General features: G+C 28.0%; 2 protein-coding genes across 4 annotated transcripts; one reads left to right on the forward strand and one right to left on the reverse strand.

The window, feature by feature from the left end:
* Positions 1-812: 812 nt before the first annotated feature.
* LOC110629650 (nudix hydrolase 2) lies at positions 813-5,566 on the forward strand. 3 transcript variants are annotated; one of them, XM_021776724.2, is made up of 10 exons: positions 813-1,150; positions 1,371-1,412; positions 3,167-3,369; positions 3,630-3,695; positions 3,772-3,909; positions 3,991-4,068; positions 4,197-4,247; positions 4,327-4,361; positions 4,488-4,596; positions 5,266-5,566. In XM_021776724.2, exons 1-10 carry the CDS (start codon positions 1,015-1,017, stop codon positions 5,440-5,442), a joined length of 1,035 nt encoding a protein of 344 aa, XP_021632416.1. In that variant the 5' UTR covers positions 813-1,014; the 3' UTR covers positions 5,443-5,566. The 3 variants fall into 3 exon arrangements, with proteins under 3 accessions (XP_021632416.1, XP_021632415.1, XP_043805397.1); XM_021776723.2 differs by having other exon boundaries at positions 818-1,150; positions 5,251-5,562; XM_043949462.1 differs by lacking the exons at positions 813-1,150; positions 1,371-1,412; positions 3,167-3,369 and having other exon boundaries at positions 3,783-3,909; positions 5,251-5,560.
* Positions 5,567-8,135: 2,569 nt separating this feature from the next.
* On the reverse strand, positions 8,136-9,575 carry LOC110629170 (probable jasmonic acid carboxyl methyltransferase 2). Its single transcript, XM_043949403.1, has 4 exons — positions 9,422-9,575; positions 8,910-9,317; positions 8,581-8,835; positions 8,136-8,514 (listed from the first exon to the last, which is right to left on the reverse strand). Exons 1-4 carry the CDS (start codon positions 9,494-9,496, stop codon positions 8,158-8,160), a joined length of 1,095 nt encoding a protein of 364 aa, XP_043805338.1. The 5' UTR covers positions 9,497-9,575; the 3' UTR covers positions 8,136-8,157.
* Positions 9,576-9,843: the final 268 nt, after the last annotated feature.

Below are 9,843 nucleotides of genomic sequence, written 5' to 3' on the forward strand. Positions count from 1 at the left end.
ATAAAAATATAAAAAATACCATCCTATTTCATCCATTTTTATTTTAAAATACGGGATTTAATTTCTGTTAAATTAGTATTGATTTTCATATCAACATTATGGATAGGCATTCGATCGGTTTGGTTCAACCGAACCAAACAAAATAAATAGAAAATTAAAATTTTAGTATTTATAAAAATTAAATTAATTTTAAAAAAAATATTTGAATCGAATAGATATGACTCGATTTGATTTGATGGATTAAATTTTTAATTTTTTATATTTTATTTTTAATATTTTAAAATTTAATTAAAATATTTTACCTTTCATTATGATTTAATTTCTGTATATTATAAAAGATAATATACTAGTTTTATTAATATATTCGGTTCTATTTTTTTAATTTTTTAATTAAAATTAAATCAAATTGAAATAATAAAAATTTTAAAATTAAAAATCGATGAAATTAAAATAAATAAAAAATTAAATCAAAATTTCAAATTAATTCAATTCAATTAGTTTTTATAGTTTGAATTAAATACGACTTGCTCTTGTTAATACAAATTGACCTATAAATCTTGAAGTAAAAAATTAATAAAATTGCATGGTATTTTTATTTTTTATAGAAAAATGAAGTAGGTTTAGTTTGATTCAGTAGAAAGTAACTATAAAGAAAAAGTAACTTGTGCATTATTTCTTCATTTTACACAAGAAAAACAATTCATAGGAAGTTTCCTTTTCCCCTTCCATCTCCATTGATTACCATATATTTATTTTATTGGGTCAAATTATTTTTGGGTGTTCCACTTTCTTGACAATGAAAATTTAAAATCTTCTTCTTTTGCCTGGAAACTTGAACGAGTCAAGATTTCCAAGTCTTCAGCTCCTCAACTGCTAGGAATTTGCAAGCTGGATGCAAACAAAAGCTCTATAAATTCAAAGAACTTCAACAAGTTTTAACCACACAAGCTCTTCCCTTTTCCGAGAAAAAAAAAGAAAGAAAACAGCAGCAGTGTTATATTCATTTGTTTGGGCATGCAGACGCTTAGAAATATAAAACTGCGTCGTCTTGCAAGTAACACATCTCTACCACCATCTTCTTCATTCACTCATCTTCCAAGAATGAGGAGATGTCTCTCTCCTGTATCTTCCTGTCTTGCCTTTTCAACAGGTATGAATTTGATATAAAATTCCAGAGATTTCAGCTTTGTGTTGTGTTTGGTGTTGCCTTCCATCAGAATTTTGTTTTTGGGTTATTTCTATCGGAAAATTGGTGGTGAAATTATTGGAAAAAAGAAAAGAGGAAGAAGAATTGAGATACGTTTTTTTGAGTTGCTGCATATTTAAACATTTTATCCAATAATGGAAATGGCTTGATGGGTTAAATGCAGGCACACTTCTTCTGGCCTCTCTCTTGCTCTCCATGATGAGGAGTGAGATCTTTTTACTTCTGCTGCTTTTTCTCTTTTTTACTTATAGTTAATAGGAATAAGATTTCTGGAATTTAAATTTCGATCAGAGCCAATTATACAATAAATAAAATCTTGAATCTTGATTATTGAATCATTCTAAAGAATCAAATATGGCGAAATTATTTAGAGAATTCACCTCACAATTGAACAAAAATTACATGAGCTAAAAAAAAAATCAAAACTTGACCAAAACACCCAACAAAAATGGAAACTAAAACAAGGTCTGATCAAGATTATATAAACACCCAATTAATTAATATCTCTCTCTATATATTTTCATATTGATCAGCATTGCAATTTAGCTAAAATAAAAGTAGTTAATTTATTAAATATATACACCTAATTACACTTCAGCTCAGTTGATTGGTCCGTTAACTTTCTAGCTAAGGTGACCAAGTCAATTCCAATAGCTAGAAAACTAGGGTGTTATGGTGTTAAGTCTAAACTGAACTGCTGCTAATTGGGTTTTTTTTTTTTATCAAAATCTTGCCTGACCCAGTCTACTCCAGTTTTGGCAACCATATATGCAAGTATAAATTATTATTATTATTTAATATTCTTATATTTTTATTAATTGTTTTTATTAATGAATTAGTTAAATTTTTAAGTATAAATTGATATATTCCTAGTAAACAAGAAAAGAAGGGTTTTTTTTTTTATGGCTAAAATAAATTCAAAAACTTAAATTATTAACTTTTAGATATAAACTTGAAGAGAAAGAAGAGTTGAGAATACGCTGAATATATAAATTAATCTGAATTTTATCAGAAAAAAAAAGTCTAATGCATCCTTAATTTCATAATCACTCTATTTCACGGTTGAACTTTACGATAATAAAATAAAAAATAATAATAAAATTTATCAATTAAATGATTTATTTATTATTTGAAATGTGTTAGTATATGTAATTTAATAAATTTAAGTAAATCGATTATGTAAATTTAATCTTTTAACTTTTATAAAAAAAAGTATAATAGTGTTTAGGTTTGAAACCGTATAATATTTGATTTAAACGTCTTTAAATCAAACCAATTTTAAGAATCACTCTATAATTAATGATTTGAGACGATTTTGATAGTCAAGATTAAATAAGCAAAAAATAGAACTCTTAGACGATATACATTCATAAGCCTCACAAAAATCATAAGAGAAAAAAAACTAATTAAGAAAACTCATAAATATATTATTTATTTTATTTCGGAAGTAAGATCGTAAGTATATATTTACATCAATACAATCGTTATAATAATTCTCATATCAATTGTATATAAGGGATGGCTACAAGGAGTAGAGGCACAACTCGGAAACACTTCAAACCAATGATGATACCTGGGCACAGTTTTCACTAATGGCGAACTGGTCACTCTTTTTAAAAAATTTTAAAAATAAAATAATTTCTGATAAGAGGAGAAATTAATATGTTTTAGATAACATGCTCAAATAAATACATAAACACTCCAAAATTAGAAAAATTATAATTTTAGTTTCTAAAACTGTAAGCCCCTGACAAATAGCACCCTCAACTATTCCTATTTTTCCTTCAATTTTGATGTTGGCTAGGATCTTAAAATTCACTTAATTCCATATTTTAGGATTAAGAGTGAGACGAGAATTTTTTTTTTTTTTTAAAAAGTCAAAGTCTCATTAGATTTTTCATTATAAATATGTACTACCATAATATTAGTAATATAATGATAGAACGATGGGTCTATCAGGTTGCAGCGACAGTGGTTCATCCTTGATCAAGAATTTTTCAGCTTCAACAGCATCATTGACTGTTAACAGAGCTAAGGAGATTGGATTACTCAATGCAACAGAAGATTTATATGATGGAGTTACTGTAGAAATGAAAGAGCCTATGGAATCTGAAGTTTTTGTTTCGTTACTCAGAGCTTCCATGTCAAAATGGAGGCAACAGGTACTTTCTTTATACCATATCCCTCCCTCACCCATTTTTTATGATCCTGCAAACTTTAAGCTCAACTTGAATTTTGGATATGTTTTTTTATGAGCGGATTGTGATTCGATCCGAAAAGTTCTGCATGTCACCTGAATTAGAGAAAAAAAAAATGGAAGTTCTGCAATCTGTTTTACCCATGCACGTAAATTTCTTGTATCTATTTCTTTTCATGTCTAATTCAAATTATGTTACTTTTTTATTCTCCGAAATTTTTTTAGGGGAAGAAGGGTGTCTGGATCAAGTTACCCATTCAACTTTCCAGCCTTGTAGAACCTGTGGTTCAGGTAAAATACAATATTTAAACAAGAAAATTAGTATTGATAAAGAATTTCTGGGAAAAATGAAAAGGAAATCATGCAGGAAGGATTCAGGTATCATCATGCAGAATCAGATTACTTGATGCTGGTGCATTGGATACCCAATACTCCTGATACTCTTCCAGAAAATGCCTCTCATAGAGTTGGAATTGGGGCTTTTGTAATTAATAATAATAGAGAGGTACTGATTTTATATTACATTTTCCTCCCAAATTGTTTTTTTTTTAAATTTCAAGTCCAACTCTTTTTATTTGTTAATTAGGTACTTGTAGTTAAGGAGAAGAATGGTGGATTTAGAGGTACTGGTGTTTGGAAATTACCCACTGGGGTAGTTCATGAGGTGAGTGCATTGCAATTATGAACTTTGGTAACGTAGGAAAAATTACCATTTAGTCTCTACGTTATGGAATTCTCCCTATCTTTTATGAAACTTTTGATTATCATGATTTTGAAGTGTTCAATCCACAGGGTGAAGATATTTGTGCAGCTGCAGTAAGAGAAGTTAAAGAAGAGACAGGTGTGAGTATAAATTCATAGATCATAAAGTCATAGACATGCCAAGAAAAATTAAGTTGATTTGGGTTTTATCTTGTATCAGATTGAAACAGACTTTGGAGAAGTTTTAGCTTTCAGGTAAGAACTTGTCTTTACAAAACACCCAAAAAAAAAAAGACCTTCTTGCATTCTAAGAATTCATTTGCTTCTGAACTCTGTTCTCTGTGTCCACTTTAAAATTTCACTTTTATTATTCATAAACAGGCAAACCCATCAATCCTTCTTTCGCAAATCAGATTTATTTTTCATTTGCATGCTACGACCACGCTCTTTCGACATTCAAAAGCAAGATTCAGAGATCCAAGCTGCTCAGGTTTTTGTTTCTTCCTTTTTCTTTTTCTTTTTCTTTTGGTATATACTAGGGTGCATCATTGGGTGAATTTGATTTTAAATCGAATCGAACTGAATAAACCGAAAATTAAAATTTTTAATATTTTAAAATTTAATTAAAATATTTTAACTTTAATATGATCTCGTCTATGTATTATTAAAAATAATATATTATTTTCATTAATTGGTTTGATTTGATATTTTGATTTTTTTATCAAAACCAATCGAATCCAAATAACCAAAATTTTAGAAATTAAAAATTGAACTGAAACAAAATAAATAAAAAATTGAACTAAATTTTTAAATTAATTCAGTTCGATCAGTTTTTTTTATTTGAACTGAATACTGCTCACTTTTAATATATACCATATACTTATCTAATCTAGATTTATGCCAAACTAAGGGTAAAACGCTTCCTTTTAAATTATTATTTTTATATTCGAACACGAATCTTCATATTAAAGAATAATGAGTCCATAATAACTTGTGTGGTTTGATGTTTTAATGCATGTTTTTATATTCGATGTCTTAATGCATGATTTTCTATTTGATGATTAAACCCATGATGATCATAGCAGTTTTATTAGAATTATTATTTAATATTTATTTAATAAACTTGTTTCTGAATTTGCACCAGTGGATGCCAATACAGGAGTATGTGGATCAAGCTTATAATAAAGAACACCAGGCCTTCAAATATGTTGCTGAAATATGCAAAAATAAGTCAGAGGGAGCATATGTTGGATTCTCTGCCATGCCTATATCCACATCTTCTTCTGCTAAAAATACCTACTTGTATTTCAACAACCTCAATTTTAACAAATTATAAGACCTTCCTTACGTAAATCCTTGTGCTCCTACTTCAAAAACAAAGTTTTTTTTTTTTTTTTTCAATTTTGAATTTTTTTATAAATTGCTGTAATTATATTTTAAAAATTCAGAGTTAAATATTGTTGACGGAAAAATGTTTGTATATAAATACATTTTTAAGGGTTTAATAATTACAAATAAATTATGAATTAAATAGTTATATTTTATAATTTTTAAAAGTTTAATAGTTTAAATGAATTAAGCTCTATTCGTTCCACAGAAAATATGTTTTATGCTTTTTAGTGTTTGAGACCCTCAGTTTAATTAGTTAATAAATATTTTTTTAATGAAAAGAAAATTTTAATCAAGAAAATAAATTTTATATTTTTGAAAGAAAAAGTAATTTTCTTAATTTGAAACCCTTATTAATACTTCCACATATAAATTAATATATTTTTATTTTTAAATTAAAAATTAAATATTAAAAATAAATTATTTTATTAAAAGATATTTTTATGAATTTTTTAAAAATTTTTAAATACAAATTAAGATGGTTTGATTTGTGATTTTGGCTATTGAGAAGATAGGAAATGAATGTGGGAATTTGTTTGGCGTAGAAGTATGTGGGATTGGGAATTGCAGCTCTTTGCCCAACTCCTTGCTGTTATAAGTGGTGTGAATCTTTATCAGTGGAAGCATGATAGGCTAGTTAAGATTATAATTTCGCAGCAGTACACCACCAATCAAGGGTGGGCAGTATTCGGTTTAAATCGAAAAAATCGATCGAACCGAATTGATTTGAAATTTTAGTTTGATTTTTTATATATTTCGGTTCGATTTAGTTTGGTTTTTAATTTCAGAAATTTCGGTTATTTCGGTTCGGTTTGATTTTAATAAAAAAAAATCGAAAAAACCGAACCGAACCGATTAGTAAAAATAATATATTTTTTTAATAATATAGAGAAATTAAATCATATTAAAATTAAAATATTTTAATTAAATTTTAAAATACTCAAAATAAAGTGTAAAAAATAAAAAAATTATTAAAAATCGAAACTGATTAAAGCGAATCGAATCGAACCGAATCAAATCGAACCGAATCAAATCGGTTCGGTTCGATTCGGTTTCTGATCAAAATCGGTTCGATTCGGTTTTTATAAAAATTAAAATTTCAGTTTTCGGTTTATTCAATTCGATTCGGTTTTGAACCGAACCGACCGAATGCTCACCCCTACCACCAATACCCTGCTATTTTCTCCTGCAGAATTTTTAGTAATTTTTTAATCTGATTCTAGAATAATATGCAGACCAAGAAGATGTTTTTCGTGTTTTTGTTATATTTTTTATTCTTTTGTTCAGTAAAGGCTATCAGATTCCGTAAAAAATTTTAACTAATATCGTTTAATTAAGACGATATAAAAATAAAAATTAAAAAATTAAAAAATTTTATTAAAATTTTTAAAAAATTAAAAAATGAGTCTTAAATATTTATAATAGAATAAATCCTAATATATAAAATTATAAAAATATCTGAAAAAATAATTAAAATGTAAAATTAACTTTTTAAACGGTAAAATTTTTATTTCGAACTTTGTGATAGGTCTATAGCCCTTGTCAAATTACTGAAAGATGTACATCTCGAAATTTTCTTTTCGAAAAGTTATCATGGATCTTTATTAGATGTCGACAATAAAAATTAGATCCGATCTAACTCTGCCGTAAAGTTCAAAATTAATTGCTCTGTATCATGTTCTCTTCTAATCGTTTATTTTATTTTGACTAATTAAGATTGTGGCTTTTGAATCTGTATTTTAGTGTTTTCCAAAATTTTTCACTTAATATGCAAACGCCTAAATGTAGGTGTTTTTAGATTTCTGAATTAGTGGGATGTGCCATATTAAATTTTTTCTAGATTCTAATATATATATCTTATATATAAAAAAATATTTTAAAGATTTATGCATATTGCAGAAGGAATAAATTTATTTAGATTCAATCCTATGTTGTAGAATTTCATATTTCTATTATATATAATTTTTTCATTTCATATACTTTTAATTATATTTAAATTCTATTTAATACACTATATAATAAATTCACGGTCGCTATATTTATATTATTTTCGTAATAGTTAACTTAATCATATATTTAATACTCATACTAATTTAACTTAATCATATATTTAATACTCATACTAATTTAAGTATTAGAGACATTATCAAATCAATCTACTCATTATTATATTTTATTTTACAGGTTTATATCTGATAAAAAAATAATATGAACAACATTCTAAATTTATAATTAATTATTTTATTTAAAAAATTATATAAAAAAGCAAATATATGTAAATTATTCTTTTAATAGAAAGACAAACACGTATATATACAAATTATAAGTATTGAATTCAACCATTTCAAAAAAAAAAAATTTAATTCAAGTAAAAAATCATTTTAATAAAACTCTTGATGATATATAATTTTACCTCAAGATTCATGTCATATTATGTCTGTATACAAATTCTTTCATAGATTTTTTTTTTAAAATAGAAATCGAAGACCGAATTTTTTAAATTTATTTAAATATATTTATTATTAAATTAAATATATAAGTGCAACACTCTCATAATTATGTTGCTTTTTTAATTTTGTATTAAGAGAGTAAATTATTTTAAAATTATATATTATTTATTGGTGATCCACACAAACAATATAACATTATTCAAGATCCAATTTCATTTCTTTATCATGGAAACGACTACATTGTTGCACAAACCAGTCCGTTTTTCAAGGCAATCTAACACCTTTAAAGATAATCTAATAAATAAATCGTCAATAATGGCATCTCCAAAATGACTAGCTACTATGGATTCTGCAACAGCTCTCATGCGGCTTCCTACAATCTTACCTCTCTCCCATTTATCACCACCCAATTCTTCGTCGCCATCTTCAACGTCCCAACTCAGCTCGAACTGTTCTAATCTTGAAATCTTGAAGGAACCTTCCCTTTGAGTCAACCACCTTACTTCTTCTTCACAAGGAGCATACAATGGAAGATTGCAAGTCTCTAATGCTGATTCTTCAACTAAACCCTGCATCAAATTTTCATGAATTCAAATCAAATCCTAAAGAACAAAATCAAGGGACATAAAATATACCTCGTCAACCATCTCCTTCAGACATAAACCTAGTAATTGCCAAATCTCGATGCCATATTTGCAGTGAGGATTGTTGTTGCTCTGTAAGAGAAACGTAAGAACCATGTGACCTCCTGAGATCATCTCCTCTGATCGTAATCTCATAAATATTGTGAAATCTCTTTCAAATTGATCCTTATATGCTTGATGAACACTTGGGGGGCTTGTTTTGTCCAGGCAAATAGTTCCTTTGTTCAGTTGAATCCCTTGAGGTACCTGATTCAGGTGCTGAATATATTAGCATGGATCTGATTGTTCTGCGAGATTGAATGATTTTCAAGAAGTTGGACCTGAGAAAGCCAGTGCAGGCTGTAAGAAGAGTGAATAAAATGCAGGGAATGTGGTGGAAAGAGTCTGCCATAGAAACTTCCAGGGACTGCAGCTATGTAACAAGGTCCAAATTTGCTGCCCTTCTCTTTCTCAAGTTTCTTATGGAATTTGGGTATCAGTGATCTGAAAATGGTGTTGAAATCATTCCCTTGAAGATCATTTAAGAAAACCTGCAAAATGGGTGATTTCTGATTCAATCTACTGCAAGTTGAATCGATTGTTTCGATGATTTCCCACAGTGGGAGCAGAGTATTGGGCCCTGAAGAGCATCCCATGTCTGCCATTTTTAGACATTCCAGCGCGTTTGCTCGCAATAGCTCTGCTATGCGTTCTTGTAATATTGGCTTGGCTGCTAAAATTCCTTTCTTCTGCATCAACAAAACGAAGCAATATCATGAGATTCTTCACGGAATAAAGTGCATAGAGAAATTTATGGTGAAAATAATGTGACATGTTTCAGAGAGGGAGAGACTTGAAATGATGAGTTCTGGAAGTAGCTGACTTCTCCATCTCCTCCATTCATGTGAAGAACTTGTGGAACTTCCATGGCTTTTTTGTGATCTTTTGATTTATGCCTAATAAAACAAAATTGTTCGTCCCCCCATAGATAGTTAAGTTTCAGGCTTTATTTATGGGCTAAATTAAACATATTTTAATATTATTTTATCTCCGCCCACACCAACAGAATACAGATCTGAGCCGTTTAAGTTTTATTATTATATATATAAAAAATACAGATCTGGATTTTTCTTTTTCAAAAAAATTATTTTGTGTTAAATTAGGATGGGTGATAAGCGGTTGTCGAAGCCGTCAAAAATAAACCTATTAAACGATCAACAAATAAATTTGCAGATAGTGGCAATAGGGTCGAACCACAGGGAATTGACACTAAAG

The sequence above is a fragment of the Manihot esculenta genome, chromosome 13 (assembly GCF_001659605.2).
Source record: "Manihot esculenta cultivar AM560-2 chromosome 13, M.esculenta_v8, whole genome shotgun sequence".
Lineage (NCBI taxonomy): Eukaryota > Viridiplantae > Streptophyta > Magnoliopsida > Malpighiales > Euphorbiaceae > Manihot > Manihot esculenta.

Coding starts and splice junctions, on each gene's coding strand:
- LOC110629650 (XM_021776723.2), top strand. CDS start 1,015: ATGCAGACGCTTAGAAATATAAAACTGCGTCGTCTTGCAAGTAACACA. Junction 3,696..3,771: donor TTGTAGAACCTGTGGTTCAG/GTAAAATACAAT, acceptor GAAATCATGCAG/GAAGGATTCAGGTATCATCA. Junction 4,248..4,326: donor AAGTTAAAGAAGAGACAGGT/GTGAGTATAAAT, acceptor ATCTTGTATCAG/ATTGAAACAGACTTTGGAGA.
- LOC110629170 (XM_043949403.1), bottom strand. CDS start 9,496: ATGGAAGTTCCACAAGTTCTTCACATGAATGGAGGAGATGGAGAAGTC. Junction 9,318..9,421: donor TCCAGAACTCATCATTTCAA/GTCTCTCCCTCT, acceptor TTGTTGATGCAG/AAGAAAGGAATTTTAGCAGC. Junction 8,836..8,909: donor GCCTGCACTGGCTTTCTCAG/GTCCAACTTCTT, acceptor CACCTGAATCAG/GTACCTCAAGGGATTCAACT.